At 38.5% G+C, this 24931-nt stretch overlaps 1 protein-coding gene across 1 annotated transcript in view; it reads left to right on the top strand.

Moving 5' to 3' along the window:
• The window catches only part of ATP7A (ATPase copper transporting alpha), a 103542-nt gene that overhangs the window by 27724 nt on the left and 50887 nt on the right, over positions 1–24931 (top strand). The window contains exon 2 of the mRNA XM_074277143.1: positions 21118–21256. Coding sequence (XP_074133244.1) covers positions 21137–21256 — 120 coding nt within the window. The 5' untranslated portion in view covers positions 21118–21136. The remainder of the gene's footprint in view (positions 1–21117; positions 21257–24931) is intronic.

Raw genomic sequence — 24931 nt, 5'->3', positions numbered from 1 at the left:
TGCTAATTTGTGGTTTTCTAAGGCAATATGCAGGCTTGTAGAGATCCGTTTCTATTTAGGATTGATGCTACTGGCATAGGAATCTTATCTCTGAAGTTCCTTTCAGCACTGAAATTCTCTGTGTTTAGTTCTTTGTTCCAAGCTTTCCCTTTTTGTAGCATACCTACTGATCCTAAATTTACCTGAATTTACCCCTTTCTCTATTTCCTTAGTGCCAATGCTGTTGTTTTCCTCCTGATCCATTTAATCAGCCTTAGCCCTTTTAGGATGTTTGTAGGCCTCTGGCACTAAATGCTTTACTCATCCTGATACTGTATCTGGATAACTCAAGAAACATTTACTGAATGCCTATTATGTGCTAGTTACTATGCTAAGCACTGGAATCAGAAAGACAGGCTATTCCTGTAGTCCAAGGAAGAGGAAGACTCAGTGTTAAGATGGTTGGGATGGTATCTATATGAGAAGAACTAAGGGGATAGATGTGAGAAATGTTGGCGATAGAATTGACTAGAATTGGTGACTCATTGCTAATGGGTCAGTTATGTACCAGATATTGTGCTAGGTGCTAAAGTTGGAGAGAACTCAAAGAATCTAAAGCCTAAAATAAGGTTTTTGTAGTGGCAAGGAACTGAAAGTTGAGTAGATGGACATCCACCAATTGGGGAATGGCTGAATAAATTATGGCATATTGGTGTTATGGAATATTATGATGAGTAGGCTGATTTCAGAAAAACCTGGAAAGACTTGCATGAAATGAGCACAACCAGGAGAACACCATACAGAGTAACACGATTATGTGACGACCAACTGTGATGGACTTGGCTTTTTTTTTTTTTTTTTTTTTAAACAATGTGGTAATTCAAGGGAATTCCAATAGACTTGGGATGGAAAATGCCATCCTCATCTAGAGAGAGAATTATGGAGACGGAAGGTGGATTGAAGCATAGTATTTTTCTCTCATGGATTTTTCCCTTTTGATATGATTTTTTCTTGTACAGTATGATAAATATGGAAATATGTTTAAAAGGTTAGCATAAATTTAACCTATATCAAACTGGAAGGGAGAGAGGGAAAAAAATTTGGAACACAAAGTTTTACAAACATGAATGTTGAAAACTATGTCTACATGTATTTGGAAAAATAAAATACTTTTTTTTTGCTTTGATTTTAAAACATTTTATTTAAATTATAAAAATAACTGCTAAATAGAAAAAGTAGATGAAAACAAAATAAAATTTTTTTCTGGCTGAATTCAAAGGCACATAATGTATAATTCAGAAGAAAATGCATTCTCTCCCTCCTTCCCCCATAGCCTTCAGGACTAAAGTTCTACTAAAATCTTTGTTTCTAAATCAGTAAGATATTCGGTGCTGTCTTATGGGTAATGGCCAAATATAATAAAATATTAATTTAAAATAAAATAAAACAATGACATCAAAAAAGGTTTTAAAAAAGTCTAATGGAAGGGAAAGAAGGTGTTTACAAACATACAAATACAAGATATATAGCATGCCCCAAAAGTTTTAGTGAGGTGTTATACTTAGAGCAGTTTATAAAATAAAAACAAACTAATGGGAACTTAGGGCTGCTAAGAACTGGGAGTATCAGGAAAAGCCTCCCAAAGGAAAAGGTTGTTGAGCTGAGCATGAAGGAAGGTTCCAATAAGCAGATATGAGCAGAAAGAGCATTCTGGCTCTAAGGGATAGAGAGAAAGTGCGAAGGCAGGGAGATAAGAGATGAACTGTCCTTTTTTATAAGGGACAATAATTGATTCTGTGCAGCTGCTGTGCAGAGTGCAGGAAGGATTGTGACATATAATTAGCTGGAAAAGATAGAATGGAGCCAGATTGATAAAAACTTTAAATACCTGACATAGGAGTTTGGAGTTCAACTTTGAGGCAATAGAGAGCCACAGAAGGAGTGATCGGAGCAGCCATATGGAGGGTAGCTGGGAGAGGAGAGAGACTGGATATAGGGATATCAGAGAAGAGGCTATTGTGGTAGCCGAGTGATGGCCTTTTTTAGGGGAGTTATACTGCTGGTTGAGAAAAGGAGATGGTGAGTTCAAGAAGATAGATTTGATAAGGTTTGATAACTGATCAACCTGTTAACTGTGCAGTGAATGAAGTTGAAGAGTTAAAGAGAAATAGGTTTTGAGCTCAGGTGACTGGAAAAATAGAGGTGTTCTTGAGAGAAATAAGGAAATTAGGAGGAGTGGGTTTAGAGGGAAAGGTAATTCTGTGGTGGACATATTGAATTTGAGATACCAGTGGGACATCCAGGTGGAAGTGTCAGTCTGGCTGTTGAAGACAAAGACCTAGTTCAGTAGCAAGATGAGGATTAGATAGTAGTTTGGGAGTCATCTGTGGAGAGCTGAGGAAATCATTAACTTGGGAACTGGTGAGAGAGCCAGAGCCAGCTAGCTAGCCACAGAGATAGAGGGAGGAAGAGTGGGTCCAGCCCACAGTTTTAGGGGGCACTTGCACATAGCAGTTGATACACTGATGAGAATCACATGACAGAACCTGAGAAGAATCTGTCCGATCAGTAGGAACAGAATAGTATTGGAACAGAGTCACTGAAACTTTGGAAAGAGAGAATCTGAAAGGAGTCTAGAGTGTTGAATGCTGTGGAGAGGTCCGGAAGGCTAATAACTGAGCAAAAGGTCATTGCTTATGGAGAGGGAAGAATCAAAAATGGCTCTGAGGTTTTGAACCTCAGAGAATAAGCTTTGGAAAAGAGATGTGAGAGTCATCGGTGTAGAGCTGATACAGGAGTCCCAGGGAGCACGGAAGACCTCCAAGGGAGAAAAGCCAGATCCCTGGGCGCCCAAACTAAGAGGACAGGAGAGTCTGAAAGGGAATGTTCAAGCCATTAGGAGGAAAAAGCAGTGCCTGGAAAGCCAAGGCAGTGTCAAGGAAGAAGGGGATTTGGGGATTCACATCTGGTGGAGCTTGAGGTTATTTCCAAATTGAGAACAGTCTAGCTTGAGAAACAGGGGGCATTTTCTTACTGAAAACCACAGTTTCTTTTTTTTTTTCCCCCAAAAGACCAAGAAGTCCTTTTAGTCTTAGAAGTGAGTTATTAAGCCAAGAATGTACACTTTGTCAAAGGACAAATGGGAGGATCCAAAAGCAAGTCAAAGAAAATGGTTATTTTGATCCTTGGGGAGGGGATGTGGAAAATTTTGCTTAGTCTTTAATGTTGTAAAACAGGATCCAAGGTAGGCCAAACCAAATTACATGTGATTGCCTTTGAATTTGGCCAGCTGTTCCTGATTTGAAGCCGTGTGTATGATTTATAATTCCTTTCTGGTATATGATTACATTAAGCAATAACTGCTGGCTCACAATTAAAAAAACCCCCAACAAACTTGGCTTTCTTAAGTTTCACAGCTTTTCTTCTCCCAGCCCTGTATATATTTGGAATGCTAATGTGAATGATTAGTATTTTGAAGGGTGAATGTTTAGATAAGTTAATCTCCCAGGATTAGGATTCAGGTCCTCTGCTATCTATCATGTGTCAAAATGCCAACCCCTGAATGAGATGGCCACAGTCCTCCACCACATCTGTAGATGCCACATTTAGGTGCCCAATATTGCTGGTAATAAATCTTGACTAGTTGGACTGTGTTGTAGCAGTTTGAATATCACTTGGAATTCAGTTGACTTGAGATGATATAGTTATATAGTGTTCAGCCCACTATAACACTCTCCACTCCTGTGCAGTGGTCTCAATTCTTATTTGCAGGAATGTTTAGAAAAAAATCCCAAATGTCCCTTGTTTCTACCAGCTCTAAGAATGGGCACCTTAGCAGCAGACCAGTTTTCACACACCCTAATCCCTCTGAGGATTACAAGTACTGTATTTAGTCCGTGAAGCTAATTCAAGTAAAAGTCCTATATTTCTGCCTAAAATCAATCTCAAAAGATTTCATTCTGCACATTTTAAAAGTTTTTTCTTGTAGCCAGTCCTTTCTCAGGAAAACAGAGTGTGGAAAGGAATGGCCAAGGTGAGTTTTAGGATAACCTACATTGTTAATGAACTGTATTGACATTTATAATAATCAGACCTCATTTCCCATTGCGAGTTTTATTTTTCTCCTACTTTTTCTTCCCTCTGCCTGCTCCTACCCTCAAGTTACAGTGAGATAAAAAAGTAGGAGTGTCTGGTTTTCCCAATATGCAATAAATATACCCTTTGTAATTATATAGATCTCAACAATACAAAGTTCCTGGCCACATAGAAAATTACTACAGCCCATAAATTTTTAAAGGGAGAGGCTAACTGGCTTGTAAACTGTGTGGCTGGGAAAACATCACTATGTTCATTCTGGTCCCCCTTCGGCATTCCAGCTGGTTATAACTTCAGCTGAAAGAGAGGAATAATATTTTGGTCCTGGCTTGGATGACTGACTACTGTAGTCTATACCCTCAAAAAGCAAATGTGGAAAATGATCCTGATGGCAAGAGAGAAGACAGTTCAATGCTGAGGTTTCAGCTGTGTCCTCGGCACAGATAGACATTCTCCTTTTCTTCTTAGAATTGGGCCTTTTTGTAAAATGCTAAGCTGCTTCAGGTTTTGCTCAGAGTTGAAGATAAACAACTGAAGGGTTTTATTTTTTGAGAAAAAGGGAATTCAGACTTTCTCCCCTTGTTGCTCTTTTGTGGTAGCCACAATTCTTTCAGATGTTGTGCATGAGTACCAGAAGACTTCAGAGTCACAATTCTGGAGTTGGCAGGGGTTTCAGAGGCCCTGCTGGCTCCTCAATCATTTTACAGACGAAAAATTGGGCTCCTGACAGGTGCCATGGCCCAGCCAAAACTTTTTTTTTTTTTTTTAACATGGAAAAGATACTTTATTGGATTTGAGGATAAAAGGACATAAAAAGTTCCTTCCCTTAAGGTGCTTCTGTTTAATTGGGGGATACAAAGTATACAAAGAAAATGAGATTAAAACTATATATAACATAAAAATGTAAAGGTTGGTCCTAGTATATGACTTTTTTTTTCCAGGTACAATAACTCTGAAAGGTCATCTAGAAAATCATAATAGAATCATGTCAGTGGGAGAACCTGTATCGATGAAGTTATAGACACTTGAAATATCGATGTGAATTATGGGAAGATTCATTTTATGGGGCATTAAACTGAAGTGTTAATGTGCTGTGTGAACACATCATCAATCAGACATGAGGGAATACATGTTACATATGGAAACCCAGCATGAGTGGTTCATATCCAGCCAGAACTTTTAACTGAGATCCTTTGACTAGTTCTATCCAGCATTCATTCCACTGCTCAGCATTGCTTCTGGTGGAACGAATAGGGTGAAATTTTAGCATCAGATTTTGTTCTGCTTACAAATGACTCTCAGCACGCTATTTATCACAAACACTTCCAATCAAAACAAACCCTAACTTGCAAAATTAAAATTAAATTTAAATTACTTTTTCCTCTCTAAAGATGCCTATTTTTTAACTTAGAGAAATCTTACATTTTAGTATCACGTTGAGTAACTGTACAGTCGACAAATATTGATTGAATAAGTTTTAAGTGCAAATTATCCAGAGTGAGGTTCATAGTGGTTTCTAAGAGATCATCTAGTACAATTCCTTCATTTGACAGATGAGGAAACTGAGGTCCAGAAAGGAAGAGTGACTTGCCGCATTGTGTTAAATAAGGGTGTTGGAGGTTGGATTTGAATCCGATACCTGTGGATCCAAATCCAAATTCAGTGTACTTGTTATTATACTGCACTGGTTATTGGGTGGCCCAAAAGTCTTAGTGTACACTAAAACTAAAAAACTCTCTAATATCTGCTCCTTTACCTTCCTCACAGTAAAGTCTCACTTTTAATATTTAATTGGACTCTGTTATCAGTAGATCAATTTGAGGTAAAGATACTAAACTTAGCATTTAAAGTCCTTTACAACATGAATCCTTCCCATCTTTCCAAGTTTCCGTATTGTTCCCTTTCCTGCATTTTCTGTTCCATTCAAAAAGGTCTGTTAATTATTCTCATAAACACCATTCAGTCTCCTCCCTCTGTCTTTGCTGAGTAGCTTTCCTATATTTGGAATGTACTGTGTCCTCCTCACTTCCACCTGGTAGAATCCCTAGCTTCCTTCAAAGTATAATTTAAGTGCCATATCTAAAAGATAGGATGGTGTAACAAGAAGCATTTATGTAGCATCTACTGTGTGTCAGGCACTGTCCCAAGCACTTTATATATATATATAAAATCTCATTTGATCTTCACAATAATCCTGCAAGGTAAATGCTGTTATTATCTACATTTTAAAGATGAGGAAACTGAGATAAAAAGGTGAAGTGACTTGCCCAGAGTCTTGCAGCTAGTAAGTATCTGAGACTAAATTTAAACTCAGGTTTTCCTGACTCTAGGTTCAGCCCCAGTCTTATCACTGGACATCTTGATCAATTGTTGCTTCCATGTGACCCTCTTTCCTATTCATTTCACTTGTTAGTGGGCTTCTCTTTTGAAATGATTGTGTATTGCCTTGTAAATACTTATTTGTATTGTATCATCCCAGTAGAGGTAAGCTCCTTTGCAGGCAGGGGCTGTGTTGTTTTTCTTTAATCCTGGCACCTATCATGCTGCCTTCTGCTCAGCAGACATATAAGTCATGGTTTTTAAAAACTGATATGAAATTTACTTCATCTAATAAGTGTAGTGATGGCAGAGGCAAAAAGGATTTGAAGAAATCAAGGATAGAGGAAAGAGAGTGTGTGTGTGTGTGTGTGTGTGTGTGTGTGTGTGTGTGTGTGTGTGTGTAGAGAGAGAGAGAGAGAAGAGATAATGATTAAGGACTTTTGAGGGGTCCCCTGAACTTGTCTTTTTGAGTTTCAATATTTTCTAGAAATTCTGGACTGGGAGTTTGCTGGAGATGCTGGAAGTGTCAAAAACGAAGTCGCCCCTGAGCTGACATAATTTGTTATTTATATCTCACACTGGACTCCCTATGTGTCCTTGGGACTCCAGACAAGCAAAAGTCATTCTGCATCAGACTGAGAAACTGTCTTGAAGACAGTAGGTAACAAAGTCTTGTAGACCTTGTAGATAAGCAGTCATCCCAGCTTCAGGGTTTAGTAGTTCTCAAGGGAAAAGAATGTGGCTTTTGTTTTCACCTTACTCCTCCCCTTAGAGAGGGGTTTTAACCTTTTCTCATCTTTATTACATTTTCCCCCATTCATGCCATGCCCCTTTAGGTAGAGATTTCTGGTACTCCTTCTTCCCTTGGTCCTACTGTCATAAATATACCAATTTCTGTATGGATTGTGAACTCTTTGGGTTCCACATGGGTGTTCATTTCTCTTGAAATAACCCTAGTTTTCACATAAGTTTCATGAAGCTATGATTACCTGTTGACAGTGGGTATATGAATTTATGTGCGTATATATCTATGTATATGCAGTCAAATTGGATAACTGAGATCAAAACTATGAAGGGAGGAGAGCAAATCTAAATTAAGGATGAGGGACTAGGAGAACAGGGAAGAATGGAGCATTTGACCGTTGTGATGACAAAAGAATACATGAAGCAGAGAGAGAGCTAAAAGGACAGGAGATTTTGTTCAGCGATGGGAATTCAGAATTCAGATCATGGAGTTGTTATAGGGGATGGTGGGATTGAAGGTCTGACCCTTCCCATGAGTGGCTGAAATGGTGTTTTTAAAAATAGACTCTGGAGTTGAGGAAGCTGATGACCCTGGGTAGCTAGAATTATTTGATTGGACATTACTAGGTATATTGTAGAGTGTGTGTGTGTATGTGTACAAAGGTTGCAGGTGGAAGGAAGACTATAATGTGAGCATTGACTAAGACTCAGCAGTGGAGAGTGGTGGAGGAAAAACTGCCAATCGATTGTGGCAGGAAGAAGCAAGCGAGAGATTCCCGACTTCTCTGATCTAGTGAAGTTGAGACTAGAGGCAGAGAACATGCACAAGAGAAGACTGCCAGAAATGGTGACCTTCCAGAGGAAGCCATAGAAGTTCTGTGTGCTGAAGATGGAAAAGTAAAAGGAAGGGATCTTGGATGTTGAGTTGGTTAATTATAGAACAAGAGTTTAAGGGTAATGGAAGGAGAGCATAAAGGGATGAAAAGGGGTAAGATGAGAGAGAGTGTAAGGAGAAAAAGGGAAGAGAAGATAGGAAAATAGAGTTTTCACCTCCACAGATGGAGCACAATGTTACATTGTGTAAAAGGGAGAAGTGGCAGCTTCATTTCAACATTAATCTTTATTTCTTCTGGTTATATAGTATATAGCTATATTCCTCAGTAATGGAGGAACTAGCTAGCAGGTCAAGGGTTGGGACAAGCAGCTGTTGAGATTAATTATCCTCCCCACCCCATCTGCTTCTTAGTTAAGCTCAAAAGACATTCATTCCCAGGGCTGTTGCCAAGAGTTGGGGCCAATGTCCATGTTCTCCACCTGTTCTGTCCCAGCTGCCAAAAAGACTTTATTAACTTAGCATCATTTTATCCTTTTTTCCCCTTAAGCATATGAAATCAGCAATGGGGAAAGATCACAATCTGAGCCCATGGGCTTTCTGGAGACAATAGGAGCAGTTATGTAAAGAATACTGATTCTAAGTAATTATCTTCTCTATCCTTTTAGTGGTTAGACTAGTGGAAAACTTGATCAAACTCATTTGGTATTGTTCTCTGTAGAGTTTGAATTTTATCATTTATTTTATAAATGCCTTATTTGCTCATATTCATTTACAAGAAATGAAAATTGAGGGTGCTTATTCGACTTTCATTTTCAATTACAGTGGTTAATATTGATAATTGTTGTCTTTCAAAGACATGTTCCATTTTCATTTAATAACTCTGAGAGCTTATTTCTATTTGAGTACCAAAACTGCAATATGAATTTATCTCTATAGGGGAAAGTGAAGCATTTTATAAGCAGCCTAACTTCTTCCCTCTCTCCCCAGTTTAATAATATTTTATTTTTCACATATTTTGCATATAAAGATAGTTTTTAACATTCATTTCTGTAAGATTTTGAGTTCCAGTTTTGCCTTCCTTCCTTTCTTCCCCAAGACAGCAAGCATTCTGATATAGGCTACATGTGTACAGTCATGTTAAACTTATTTTCATATTAGTCATATTGTGAAAGAAGAATCAGGAAAAAAAAAGGAAAAACCATGAGAAAGAAAGAGCAACCCTCTAAAAAAAACCCCTGTAAAAATAGTATGCTTTGATCTACATTCAGTCTCCATAGTTCTTTCTCTGGATGGGGATAGCATTTTATCACAAGTCTTTTGGAATTATCTTAAATCACTGTATTACTGACAAGAGCTAAGTCTATTGTAGTTGATCACATACTTTTGCTGTTACTGTATATGAGGTTCTCCTGGTTCTGTTCACTTCACTCAACATCCATTCTTGTAAGTCTTTCCAAGTTTTTCTAAAATTAGCCTGCTCATCATTTCACATGAAACAATAATAATCTATTACATTCATATATCATAATTTATTCAGCCATTCCCCAATTGATGAGTATCTACTCAATTTCCAGTTCCTTGTCACTACAAAAGAGCTGCTACATTTTTCTTTTTTTCTATGTATTTTCTTTTTTTATAATAGCTTTTTGTTTTTCTAAATACATGTAAAGATAGTTTTCAACGTTCACTCTTCTAAAACCTTTTGTTTCAAATTTTTCTCCTTCCTTACCTCCCTCCCCTAAACAACAAGCAATGCACTGTAGATTAAGCACGTGCAATTTCTCTAAACATATTTCCATATTCATCACGTTGCACAAGAAAAATCAGATCAAAAGAGGAGAAAAACATGAGGAGAGAAAAAAAACAAGTAAACAAATACAACCCCTACTAAAAAAGGTGAAAATACTTTATGATCTACATTCAGTCCCCATAGTCCTCTCTCTGTTTGCAGTTGACACTTTCCATCACAAGTCTATGGTAATTGCTTTGAATCACCTCATTGTTGAAAAGAGCTAAGTCCATTGCGGTTGATCATCACATAATCTTTTGTTGCTGTATATGATGTTCTAGTTCTACCCACTTCACTCAACATCAGTTCATGTAAGTCTCTCCAGGCTTTTCTGAAATGAGCCTGCTCATTATTTCTTAGAGAACAATAATATTCCATTACATTCATATACCATAACTTATTCAGCCATTCTCCAATTGATGGAGCTTTTATTCATTTTCTAGTTCTTTGCTACCATGAAAAGAGCTGCTACAAATATTTTTGCACATGTGAGTCCTTTTTTTTTCCTTTATGATTTCCTTGGAATACAGACCCAGTAGTGGCACATCTGGGTCAAGGGGTATGCACAGTTTTATAGTCCTTTGGGCATAGTGTTCCAAATTGCTCTTTAGAATAGCTGGATCAGTTCACAACTTCACTATCCATGCATCAGTATCCCAGTTTTCTAACATCTCCTACAATATTTATCATTATTTTTTCTTGTCATCTTAGCTAATCTGATAGGTGTGAGGTGGTACCTCAGAGTTGTTCTAACTTGCATTTCTCTAATCAATCATAATTTAGCTTCCCAATTGATGGGTATCCCCATAACTTCTAATTCTTTGGCACAACAAAAAGAGCTGCTACAAATATTTTTGTACATGTGGGTCCTTTCCCCCTTTTTTATGATCTCTTTGGGATACACACCCAGTAGTTGCTTTACTGGATTAAAGAATATGAACAATTTTATAGCCCTTTGGGCATAATTCCAAATTGCTCTCCAGAATGGTTGAATCAGTTCAACACAATTCTACCAAGTTTATTATTAGTGTCCTAGTTTTCCCACAACTCCTTCAACATTTATCATTTTATTTTTGTCATCTTAGTCAATCTAATAGGTGTGAGGTGGTACCTTTGAATTGCTTTACTTTGCATTTCTCCAGTAGTGATTTAGAGCATTTTTTTCATAGGACTACAGATGGCTTTAATTTCTTCATCTAAGAATTGCCTATTCATGTCTTTTGACTATTTGTCAATAGGGGAATGACTTATATTCTTATAAATTTGACTCAATTCTTTGTATATCTTAGAAATGAGGCCTTTATCTGAAATACTGGCTATAAAAATTGTTTCCCATCTTTCTGCTTCTCTTTTAATCTTGGCTGCATTGGCTTAATTTGTGCAAAAACTTTTAAATTTAATGTAATCAAAATTATCCATTTTGCATTGCACAATGCTCTCTATTTATTGTTTGGTCATAAATTCATCTCTTTTCTAAAGATCTGATAGGTAAACTATTCTTTGCTCTTCTAATTTGTTTACAATACCATCCTTTTTGTCTAAATTATGAACCCATTTCAACTTTGTCTTGGTATAGGATGTGAGATATTGTTCTGTGCCTACTTTCTGCTATACTATTTTCCAGTTTTCCCAGAAGTTTTTGTCAGATAGTGAGTTCTTATCCTAGAAGCTAGCCTTTGACTTTATCAAAAAGCAGATTACTATAGTCATTGACTATTATGTCTTGTATACTTCACCTTTTCCACTGATCCCCTATTCTATTTCTTAGCCAGTACCAGATGGCTTTGATAAAGTAGTCCAAATTCTAAATAGGATGAGAGCTGTTTGGAATTCAAAAAGCATGTTCCTCTAGAGACCGTGTTATACATGTTATACACAATGATGAAGTTCCCAGGATAGCCTGCAACAATCTATTTAATCCTTATCCCAGGTGAAACATAATGAAAACTGCTATTCTTTCCTTCCTCTTAGCTTCCTTGCACATGGAGTACCAGAAACATTCCTTCTCTTTTAGTCAACCTTAAAAGTAGCTTGTCCAGAGCACTCAACAAGAGCGCATTTGTTTGTTTTTTCTGGGATAGTCCTGTTCTCCCCACCTCTTCACCTCCCCCATTCATGTCGAGCTGTAGCATTTACCAGGAATATTGATTGTTCATGAATCTGCTGCTCTGAAGTTTAGGATGTTGGTTTTGATTCTTTGGGCAGCTAGGTGGCACAGTAGATAGAATGCCAGATGTGGAGTCAGGAAGACCCGAATTCCAATCCAACCCCATCCATTTAATATCTGTGTAACCCTAGGCAAGTCACTTAACCCTGCTTGCCTCAGTTTCCTCATCTGTAAAATGAGCTGGAGGAGGAAATGGCAAAACCCCACACGAGGTTACAAAGAGTCGGACGTGAACAGAACGACTCACTAACAACATTTGATTCTTCTTGGCACCCCTCTGTGCTTTTTGGCTGATGTGAAACACCATGTGACATTCTGCACCCAATTTTTTTTAAACTTTGAACTTGTAATGAAAATCTTCTCTCTCCAAAGTGCTTTTCTTAACTGACAGATCTGATGGCCTTTTTTTTCCCATCCTCATCTGTCTTGCCCTTTCTGCAGCATTAACACTGCCAGGCACCTTCCTAGATGAGCTCTCTTCTCTGGATTTTTGTGGCACTGCTCCAGTACAAATTCTACCTTCTCATCTGGCTCATCATCTACATGGACAGCTGTATGGGTATGACCCCTGAGGCTCTTTTCTTTTTTCTCTCTCTACCTTCTCCTTTGGTAACCTCATTGACTTCCATGGATTCAGGTGTCATCTCTATGCAGATAACAGTCAGATCTACTATATAATAGCTAGCCTAAGTCCTGCAATTCAATTCAAATGCCATAATCCATATTACGAACTGCCTAGGGAACATTTCAAACTAGATGTCTCATACGCATCTTAAACTTAACATGTTCCAAATGAAATCCTTTGCCTTTCCGCCACACATTCCTATTCCAAACTATCTGTGTTATGGTTGAGTACACCACTGTTTTTCTTGTCATCTAGGCTTGAAAACCTGGTGCTGTCCTCAACTCTTCATTCTCCCTTACCTCACCCCACCCATCCAATCATGTTATATCTTGCTATTTCTATCCCTATCATATCCCTTCAACATATCCCCTTATATCTACTCAAACACCATTCCAGTTCAGGCCTTCATGAGCTCTCATTTCAGTTTCATTACTACTAGGATTGCATATAAGCACCTGTGTTTGGTATTAAACCTTTACAGCTTGTCTTTCTATCTTTCCAGTGTTTATACACATTACTCCCTTCCACCCACCAGCCTCCTTGTTGTAATGAACACACAGCTTTCTCATCTCCTAGCCATCTCTGGGTCTTTGTACTGACTTCCTGCTTCACCATGCCTGAAATGCTCTTCCTTCTCATTGCCACTTCTTGCAATCCCTAGCTTCCTTTAAGATTCAGCTCAGGCCCCACTTTCTCCATGAAGTCTTTCCCCATCCCTCTATTACATGTATATATGTCTTCCTATTGGAATGTTAGCTCCTTGAGAAGAGGGACTGTTTAATTTTGTTTTGGTATCTCCAGTGCCAACCACATCACCTGACAGATTCTTCATCAATGTTCACCAGTCGATTCATTGACACCGCCCCCGTTAACCCTCTCAGGGCCTGGGGGGGGGGTAAACTCTGCATGCTGTATAATATTTAGCTTAGAAAAGATAGGGAGAGGGGCAGCTAGTAGGGGCAGTGGATAGAGCACTAGCCCTGAAATCAGGAAGAGCTGAGTTCAAATGTGGTCTCAGACACTTAACACTTCCTAGCTATGTGACCCTGGGCAAGTTATTGAACCCCAATTGCCACAACAAAAATATATATGTATATATAATATAAAAAAGAATAAATAGGGAGAGATGATTGATAGATAGATCAATCAATCTATCTGTATTTAGAGGGGGGCAAAATGTATTATTCAGGGTTCTCTAGTAGATGTGGAAGCCAATAAACCACATTCCTTTTTTCCATTTTAAATGTTCTTTTTTTTTGACCTTCCTAATATATACTAAACACTTTTTTTAATGCTTTAAGAATGTTTGAGTCAAAATACAAGTTTTCTAAAGCCACTCAGCTGCTCCAGCTGGTTCACCTGGCCTCCCACTTCTCTGTCCAGGGATTGTGATTTCACTAAAAGGGATGGGACCACACAGGATTCTGAGAGCAGGCAGGGTGAATAATAGAATTGCATCTTTAAAGGTTCATCTTAGTTAAAGGCTTGGAGAGAGGACATCTATAGAGACAATGAGATCAGAGAGAGTCTTTCCCCCCTCTATTTCCATTCAGTGTATTGATGCTGATTTTCAATGGATGAGAATAGAAGGGTAGGTACAAGTGCCTGGGAATAAGCCTTGTACACTTGACAAGTTTTTGTCTTGCTTTTTTTCCCATGAATCATAGTAAATGGGGAATAGTAGCCAGATACACTGAAGTTAGCCAGTTGAGTGTTTGCATAGCTGCAAACCACCAAGTTTGTTTAACAAGACAGGGGCACTATTGTACAGCTGGTACTGGTGAGTTGGATGAATGTAGCTATTCACATGTTTCACTTGAATTTAGGTCTTATTTACCTCACTCTTTCCAGAGCTGGCTGTTTTTTGACAGATTCTCACAGGAGCACAGATTGAGAGCTAGGCCGTTCCCCTGATTTTGGAGATGAGAAAAACTAAGGCCTTATAGAGAGTGTGACTTGTTAGAGCTGGCATCCAAAGCTCAGGTCTTTTCATTCTAAATCTAGCATTCATTGCTTTGCCTTATGAGGCCTCTCTTCTGGTTTTTGTTCATCACCCTGTCTTTTCTTTTGTTCTAGTTTTTTTTTTTTTTTTTAATAAATCATTCTTAGTTTTGAGTAGAAAATAAAAGACCTTTCCAACACTGGTTAAAACTTTATTTTTATTGATTTTAGTTTAATTTATTTCATATTTATATTTATTTCAAGGAAATGTCTTAAGTATCATTTTTGATTTTCTTTGAGTGGCAGCAAGAAATGGTTCACTTTCTGAAGTTAACATTTCCAATACTAGCTGAGAACTTTATTGGATACTCTTAGAAGGGGAGCTAAAGTGTAGTATATGAATGTAATGGAATATTATTGTCTTGTGAGAAATGACAAATATAAGGAATTCAGAAAGGCCTGGAAAGACTATAGGGACACATCACTTGTGTGGCTCTGGGCAAGTCACTTAACCTGTGACTGCATCGCTTTCCTCTACTGTAACCTGGAGATAATATCAGCACCTACTTTTCAGGGTTGTTGTAAGGATCAAGTGAGATAACAACTGCAAAGTACTTTGCACAGTATCTGATACATAGTAAGTACTTAATAAGTGCTTATTCCTTTTCCTTTCCCTGTTCTCCCCGCATCAATTGTCCTGTATTGTACACTTTGACAGATTCAGTGCCTGTGGCCATGGGGAGATGATTACATATTTTTTAGCCTTGTTTGTGCCTTTGTTTATGCTGTTCCTTTACTTAGAATGGTCTTCCCCCAGCCCAGTTCCACTGAATTTCTACCCAGCTCAAGTGCCACATGTAATTAGGCTGAACCAGCTCCCAAAGCCTCCCAGAAAGCATATCTTTGCATGGGGAAGGGTGTTTCAGTAGAGCAAATAGTGTAGAAGTAAAAGCCTGTGAGATGTACATGTTCATGTGGGCAGGCAAGGAGAAAGGTCCGATTGATAGCCAGTGGTGTCTTGGAAAATATGCATAAGGCCATATGTAACAGGAGAACAAGTTGATATAGTCATGATTTGGACTTGTAAGGGCCTCTTAGCTTTTCACCATGTGAATTGTTCCATTTTCTACTGTATATTTTCCCTGTTTTGAACAGGGGTTTTTGTCCCACTGCTTTGATTTGGAGTATACTTAACAGAAAACATCTCTAACAAAGGATTTGAATTCCTGACCGCAAACCTATGAGTAGATCTTATCTCCAAAGTTTTTTTTCTTAAGTATGAGATCCAGGTACATTTTCTGACAAAAATTACTTTAATAAATGGTATTTAAGTCACTAGGCCAGTCTACAAAGCCAATATAACCTATATGATAGCTGAACCATTGTGCAGAGCAGGAGGAAGATGAGTTTCTTCCCTCTTTTCTTTGCATAGTCCTGGCGCAAAAGTTTGATGCAGTCCATTTCTTTCATATCTTTCCATTTCCCTTTCTGTACTATTTTTCTATTTCCCAGCTTACCGTTCTTCAGGTTCCCAGTGTTCTTATACTGCCTTAATTAGGTGCTGTGGCATCTTGCCTAGGCCAGCCTTAGGAAGATCATTCAATAGTTAACATTTATTAAGTGCTTACAATTCAGCAGGCACTGTGCTAAGCACTGGGGATACAAAAAAGGGGGCAATGGGCAGTCCCTGCCCTCAAGAAGCATACAATCTAAAGAAAAGAAGGCAAGAAGAGAATCAGAAGAGAACAGTTCTAGGAAGATCAAGGAAAGAGAATCCAGCAGGGAGGCAGTTGTCAGTGGTGTCAGAAGCTGCACAAAGGCCAAGAAAGACAAGGTCTGACAAAAGGCTATTGGGTTTAGCAGCCAATGCTTGGTAACTCTGGGAAGCAATTTATAATCATAGATTTAGAGCTAGAAGGGACCTTAGAATCACAGAGCTAGAAATTTGGAAGGGTCTTCAGTCATCTAATACAATCCATACCTCATACCCAATAGCTAACATTTATATGGTGCTTACTATGTGCTAGGAGCATATAATAGATCTGATAACAGCGACCCTGGGAGATGGGTGCTATTATTACTTCCACTTTACAGATGAGAAAATTGAAGCAAACAGGAAGTTAGATGACTAACCCAAAGTCACACAGCTAGTAAGTGTCTGAGGTTGCATTTGAATGCAGGTCTTCCTGACTCCAGCCCAGTAGTTTATACTACCCAGCTGCCTCAAAGAACCCCCATTCTAACGTACCTGAGAAATGGTCATTCAGTCTCTACGTGAAGACCTCCAAGGAAGGAAAAACTACTACCTCTCAAGGTAGGATTGTTCACTTTTGGACAGGGCACTTGCTTAAGATATTTTTACTTTTATCAAATCTAAGTTTACTTGCTAGTTTCCACCTGCTCTACCCCCTAGGGCCAGACAGGAACAAATCTGATCCATGTATCATCTGACAGCCCTTCAGATGCTCTAAGGCATCTCTCAACTTCCTCCTCCATCCTTTCTCCAAGTTGAACATACCTAGATCTTTGATCTTCATATGTCATGGGCTCAAGACGTCACTGTGCTAATTGCTCTCCTTTTAACACTCTCTAATTTTTCAGTGTATTTAAAACATGGCACCCAGAATTGAACACAACACTTCAGATGAGGTAAGATGTGTACCAAGTGCAGTGGGCTAATCCCTTCTCTACTGGAAGCCAGGCAACTTTTCATGCTTGGCCCCCTCCCATCGCATCCCTCTTTTGGGCTACTCATTGCTTCCTAAAGTCCTGACTCCTTTTGCAGAGCACCTGCCCTCTAGCTGTGTTCCTCCCATTTATACTTGTCAAGCTGATTTTTGGTACTCAAGGGATGTAACTTATAGGATTTCTTATTAGATTCAGTTTAGTGCTCTAGCTTGTCAAGAAGCTTCTCTAGTCCAAGCAGGTGTCTCTTGTCCAGCGGTACACAAGTAGTAAGGTCAGGAGCCAGAACTTGAGCCAGATCTGACTCCTGAGTTGGTGCTCTTTCCTCTGTCCGACTGCCTCCCTTTATATTGATAAGTGAAAAACAATACTGCATTTCACTTACATTAGCTTTTAAGATGCTTTAAGGTATTTCAAACAGCATCCTTCCACATCATATTCTAATTTATCCTGTCTCCTTTTGCATTCTGAAATTTAGTATTGTCTTATAATTCCATGACTGATAATTGGCAGCACCAAAATTGAGATTTAGAAATGTTGAAAAACCAAACACTTGCAAAATCATAGAATTTTAGCATTAGAATATACCGTGGTGATCATTTTGCCCAAGGTCCTCATTTGTTGAGTGGTGGGATCAGAGGCCTAATTATAAGAAATTAAAAAGTAAGTAGGTGATAAGGAAGTAGAGACAGTAAAATTAGATAACTATTCAATATATCCTTGGCACTGAAAAGGAGGAGAGATAGAGGGGTTTAGCTTGAGAGGATAACAGAGTGGAGTAGATTTTGGAAAAACGAGGGATGCTGGACATGGTTTTAAGCATGTGTGTGAGAGAGATAGAGATTGAGACAGAGACAGACAGATAAGGAGAGAGAGAAGGAGAGAGGGGGACAGAGAGGGAGAGGGGGAATGGGAGGATGGGAAAAGATGGATTTTGAGAGGTGGAATTAAAGAGGTAAAAGAACTTGTGATGTATGACCTTTATTTATTTATTTATTTATTTTTCTTTCCTTTTTTTGAGGCTGGGGTTAAGTGACTTGCCCAGGGTCACACAGCTAGGAAGTGTTAAGTGTCTGAGACCAGATTTGAACTCGGGTCCTCCTGAATTTAAGGCTGGTGCTCTATCCACTGCATATGGCCTTTATTTTAGTAGGAGGCAGGATTTTTCTGCTGGGAGAGGAGGAAGAGGGAATAGGGAGCTCAAGGAGACAGGGAGAGGCTTGGAACGCCTTTGGGGAGTGTACTCTAGATTCAATCAAGGAAGAATTGCTTTTCGTCAGTGAAGGCCCAGTTGACATTACATAACAAGAATTTGTAGTCAGTCCAGTCAGCCCAGTTGTGTGACTTCTTCCTTTAGCAGAATTGAGACGTACTGCTCTCAGAAGACTGGAAGGACACGAGCAGCTGTTGGACAAGGAGTATAGATTTGGTCAACTATAGAATCAGGACTGTGAAGAGAGAAATGAAGTCAGATTAGAGGTGATGGATGGAGAAAACTGAGGGACAAGAAATAAGGTTAGGAAGAGTTAGGCAGAGGGAGAGATAGAAGGGAAGATTGCGATTTGTAATGGGAAATTTGAGTTCATGGATTCTCTCCTTCCCTTTTGAAACTTTTGTCTCCTTCATAAATTGCAGGATTTTTCCACGACTTCCATGGCTCTAATAGAAAAGGGTGTAGGGAAGCAGGGCAGCGATGTTGTATGGGGTCTTTGTGGTTTGTACATTATGGTCTTGGACTGCCCTGTAGAAAACGTAGCAGGGCAAGTGGAGAGCAAAATTGCTTTTGGCCAAAGGCCATTGCAAAACTTACTCCTGCAAAGATGAGAGAGAATGTGATCTTGGAAATAGATTACAAAGATCAAAACAATACAAACAATTGAGTTTCTGAGTATAATAGGTAACATTTTAGAGTTGATTGCCTAAGATTATCCTCTTCCTGGTTAACACTTGAAATTATCTCCCTCTTGAAATTATAGTTCAGATTGTATAGATTTACTTATTGTGTACATGTTGTGAGCAGCTAGGTGATAAAGTGGATAGAACACTGGGCCTAAGGTCAGGAAGACTTGAATTCAAAGGTGACCTTATATTTGACAGTTACTAGCTGTGTGGCCCTGGGAAAGTCACTTAACTCTCAGTTTCCAAATATGTAAAATGGGCTAGAGAAGGAAATGGTAAACTACTTCAGTGTCTATGCCAAGAGAACCCAAAATGGGGTTCAGGAAGAGTCGGACATGATTGAAAAATAACAGAACAATGAAAGTATATGTTGTATCTTCTTCAGCTTGGTGAACTCAAGGATAGGGGGGTGTTTATTTTTTGTCTTTGTTTTCCCATTGCTAGCGTAAAGCTTTGCTAGCGCTTGATGAAGTGAATTGAATCAGAACTATCATTTTAGTCCTAGTATCTGAGAGTCATCCAGATTTTTAAGCAGGCTGCGCTAGTTTCCTGTGATGTGCATTTGGGCTCATTGTCTGAAAGCAAAGGTCTACCTTTCTAGTAACATATCTATTTTAGCATGGAAGCTAGGTAGTGTAAGGGGAGGCCTTAAACAAGGGTGCTCCATAAATTCAAAGATGCTGAGCCTAAAGCAGTCTCGTGAGTGTGCCTTCAGCTGTGTCAGTGGTCAGGGTTTACTTGTATATTAAGCTTGCCTACTTTTAAATTAATTGATTATCTGATTGTCTAAGGAGAGCCAACTTTGTAATCGTTTTTACCTTGTGCCATCTAAGAGAATAGGATTCTGAAATATTTAAACATCCTGTCATATGTAGTGGTAGAAGATCAGTCAAATTAGCATCTGCTTCAGAAATGAGCAGAATTCATCCTGGGAGATTTCATCCCAGTTGAAATGGTCCATGCTAGCTCTTATTGGGACAGGCTCCATTTTTTAAGTGTCACATATACAGATTCTAATTTAAATCAAGTAGATTCTGAGAGTGAACACTGAACTTTTGTGATTGGATTCTGGCTTTTCCTTTTATTGCTGTCTCATGCTGGGTGTGATAATATCTTTGTATCATATCTTTTATTTCCTGCTTTTCCTCCCCGCCCTCCCATCACCATTTATCCTTTCCTCCCTTTTTAGCTCAGAATTCCTCCCCTCCCTCTTATGCAAAGCTAATTATTCTCTATTTAACTTGAAGTCTTTGCCAAGTACTTGCATAATTTCCTTGTATCTACCTAACCTGTTCTTCCTAATGTAACTTCTCTTATAAACTAGAAAAATTTGCTTTAATTAGCATCTTCAAAGTTACACCAAATCATGGGACCCAAACATGAGTAATGTAAGGTTCCTCTCAAAGTTGCCTACAGACATGCATTGGGAAAAGCCCATTATTTTTCCTGACTCATTTCTTAGGCTTGCTTCCAATGTGACTGATCATACCAATTGCACAATGGTATGTAAACAAAGCTCTATAGAAATATGCTTCTTTGTAACTTCTTTCCTTTCTACTCCTACAGATACATTATCTCCTCTGCCCTTGTCTTTTAACATCATAAGCTAATGAGTACATGACCTTCTGAAATTTTGTCTTTGCCTAGTCCACATAAATACTCCATAAAGTTTGTTGAATTGAATTGTTACTGTATTTAGGTGATTTTGTGTTGAAAGAAGATTACTTGAAATCGAAAACAACTTGGTGCAATAGTATTAGCTATGAGAAATTAAGGTAAGAAGGAAAGAATAAGCAGGAATAACTCTGTCTCCTTGGACATATCCTAAGCTTTCTCTTAGTGCTGCATTCATTCAAGTATGGTAATGTCTTGTCTTAGAAATAACTTTTTACCTCCTCCTCTAAGATGAAGGAAAGTTATAGGCAGATTTTTTAAAAATGATTTTTATTTACTTTACTACCAGCATAGCTCCATAGAGAAAGAAAAGTACTCATTTCTATTGGTCAGTTGAAATCTTTTACTTTTTTTTTTAAACCCAGGAATGTGAAGAAAAGCAGAATGGATCCAGTTATGGGAGTGAATTCTATCACCATTGCAGTGGAAGGTATGACATGCAATTCCTGTGTCCAGACCATTGAGCAGCAGATTGGAAAAAAGAATGGTGTACACCATATTCAAGTAAGTAACTGCCCCAGATTTCAGTGAAACCAAATTATGATGATTGGAAACCTGGTATGAAATTTTAGACCTGGAACAGAAATGGACTTTGAGAGTTCAAGACTTGGTAGCAAATAATGTCATAGTTCTAAATGTGCTATTAAGTAGGTCATCTCTGGACCTTTATTTCTCCTTCAATAAAAGAAATCAAAGTAATCAAATTTAAGGTATCTGAAAATGGAAAATATGACGTCATTAGGATCATTGATTATGATGCTTTTGTTCCTATCCAGTAATTGTTCTGCATGGGTCACATGGCTTACAGATATTTACACCCACCGGCAGAGGCTTTTCTTTACTCAATATCCAGGCAACCTATCTGGCTTGTCATTTCTTCCATCTGAACAGTGAACTACAACAGAATTCATTTTCTTTCTCTTAACATTGCCAGTATAACCTTTAAAAAAAAAAAGCTAATATTTGAAGTAATAAATTATGGATTATGTTTTTTTAAGTAGAATCCAGGATCATTTGACTCTAGCAGAGAAAAGAGGGAAGGGTCGTATGTGTGCTTTGAAGTTTTGTTGTCTTAAATATCCCAGCCTTCCCAGGCTTAAAAAGTGGAACAAGGAAAAATCCAGAAAAATTCCTGATACTATTTTATATGTTAAGTGTAGACTGATTCTCAGTGGAGGAAAGACCATTAATGTGGTGCCCACTATTGATCGGGAGCATGCTAGATGGACCTCATGATCAAGGAGGATTGCTATTGTGGCTTTCTGATAACTTCATCTTGGTGTCTTGTGGTCATTTAGGGTTCCTTTTGTATGCGTGGCACACTGGGGTATGTTTACAAGCATAGAGAACACTCCTGCTAGTTGGGAGCTGGTTGTGTCTTCATTTTTATATGGCTGGACTTCGAGTCAGGCAGGAAGACTCCTGCCTCACACACTTAAGATATGTGTGACCTTAGGCACATCACTTAGCTCTTCTCAGCCTCAGTTTCCTAATCTCTCAAATAGAGGTACTTGCCAGGGTTGATGATAATCTCTGCAAAATGCTTTCCCAATCCTAAAGGGCTATATAATTGCTAGCTATTATTATCATCCCTTAGCATAAGTTGCAGTAAACTTTTTGCTGTATATTTTTAGTAACAACAACAACAACAATAACAAATAACAAATAATAACAACAAAACTCCCAAAAATGGATAATGGAGGAAATTGAGATAAATAATTTCTACCCACTTTTTCTTCTTCCTGTGAGTTGGATTTTTATTTCTTGTGGTATACTGACCCATTCTTTCTTTGTCTTAGTGATTTAAAAAAAAAACATAATTCTGCTCTGTGGACAAGACCCTTCGTTTCTTAGGTCTGTTTCTTCCTTTGTAAAATGAAGGAATGGGGCTAGACCCTCTTCTCCCTCTCTAATTCTTTAACATTTTCTTCCTTCCTTCCTTCCTTCCTTGCTTCCTTCCTTCCTTCCTTCCTTCCTTCCTTCCTTCCTTCCTTCCTTCCTTCCTTCCTTCTTTCCTTCCTTTCTAGGCAATTGGGGTTAAGTGACTTGCCCAGGGTCTCATATTACCAAATAGCTGTTTGTAGCTTTGTGTCTCTGGTTGCCACAACATCCTTGAAATACTCTGCAGATTCCATGTTTGAGAAACCCTTGTCTACATCTTATTTTTAAATCCCCATTTGTGCCACATGTATTTATGCCTATATATCTAGTTTGATTTTCCTGTTATGTGGCAAGATGTGTCTTCATAGAAGGTTATCTTCTTGGGTTTAGAACTCAAAGGGACCCCAGAGCTTATAGGATTCAGAATCATCGACTTAAAGCTGAAAGGGCTATTAAAGGACATTTAGTACAACCAACACTCTAAGAGAAATCCCAGCCCAGAGGTTGTTAAGTGGCCTGACCATACCGATAGTAAATGCCAGACAGAATTTGAACTTGGAGCCTCTGATTCTAAAGCTAGCCCTCTTTCCCACTGTATTATGCTCTCTCTGGATCCCAGTAATCTGTTCCAGTCCCTTCATTTTACAGATGAAGAAACTGAGACAAAGAAAGGAAAAATGATTTGTCCTTAGTCACATAGGTAATAAGGAGCACAGGGTAAGTCTCAAAGCTTTGCACTAGCCCCTCCTACCTCCAAATGGCTTGAATCACCTTTGAACCATGTTTCCCTCCCCCAAGCTTGCATACTACAGTATCCTTAGTGGGCATTCAATTAATATTTAATGATAACAAACTCTTAATGAATAGCCAGCTCCATTTGTTATCACCTCCCCTATTAACTTTTCTCATGGTTGGTTTGGGCCTTAGAATGATAATGTGTGGTAAAATCATACATCCTTATTCTCGATTTCTCAGTCAGTTGAATTAAAGCATGGCTTGATTGATCCCTTGGGAGAGGGGGCCTGATTCTGTCTTCCTGTGATATAGTCTTGAATTCTCAAATTCCTAGCTGGGAGAGCAGGATTTGTCAGTAAAGTTGGAAGCTTGCTTGTATATTCTGTAGAGTCATTTAAAGAATCCTATTCTTCCATGACTGTTGTCAACTCTTGCTTAGTCTTGCCCATACCCACTGTCCCAGCCAAGACTCCCATCAGGGAGGCAATATATCAAATAGCACCCCTCCCTTGGTCTATTTAGGGAGAGTCTCTCTGGTTGCCTCAGTGCCTCTCTAGGTTCTTGCCTCCTCACTCAAAAATCTCAAGCATCAGGAAAATTAAAAATAGATCTTTCCCACAAAAAGTTTGGAGACCTGGTGTAATGTGATTCTCGTGGAAGTGTGCTATTATCTATGTTTACTATGAGTTGGTATGACTTTGAAGGTGTCTTTTCACAGCCAGGGATTAATGAGTCATTCTCTAAACATATCCCTAATAACTCCAGGAAAAGACACATGTTTGATAGCCACATCTGAGTATTATTGTTCTTATTATTAATACCTAAGTGAAGGTTTGAAAACCATTAAAAGAATATTATAGCACTGGTGGGCTTTTCTTACAGGTGTGTGTTTTTTGTTTGTAAGAGAAAAGAAAGTAAAATCTATTTTGTCTGAATACTGGCAACGAATTTAATCGGTTCATAGCAATTTTCAAACTGATTACCCATATTAAAGGTGCTTCCTCCATCATTGGATTTCCCAGCAGCACTTTGTACTTTGGTCTTCCTATCATATTCTAATGTGTATTATGTTTGAAATCTATATGCAACATCCTTTTTTCCCCCTCTCAACCACACAGGAGAGATACTCCTATGTTCTATAGAGCATTATGGTCAACAGAAGATCAAACTAATGATCTCTTATGATCAAGAATCTGAAAGACTCCCTTTTAATAGCAAACTTTCATTTATTTAAGTTATGCACAGGGTTCATTGAGTGGGAATTTAGCAACCTTGGTGTGTTTTCCAGGTCATATACCTTCAGTTCTAAGAAGTTCTTGCTTGCCATTTCGTTTCTCACAGTAACAGTCTCAACGAAGGTGGCTTTGCAGTTGAACACACGATTGTCCGGACTTGAAGGATTTGCCACTAGTTTGGCTTGTGATTTTTCACAAGAACTTGAACAAATAGTCTTTGATTTTACTTACCCGATGGTAAAAAATATCTAGTTACTTCAGTCATTGTGTTTCACTTTGAGAAAGCACTAGAATCTTGGGATTTAAAAAAGGGTCCAAGAACTATGTA

Source organism: Sminthopsis crassicaudata, chromosome X, assembly GCF_048593235.1.
Source record: "Sminthopsis crassicaudata isolate SCR6 chromosome X, ASM4859323v1, whole genome shotgun sequence".
Taxonomy (NCBI): domain Eukaryota; kingdom Metazoa; phylum Chordata; class Mammalia; order Dasyuromorphia; family Dasyuridae; genus Sminthopsis; species Sminthopsis crassicaudata.
Note: the sequence above shows the minus strand (reverse complement) of the source record. Positions and strands in the feature narration are given on the sequence as shown.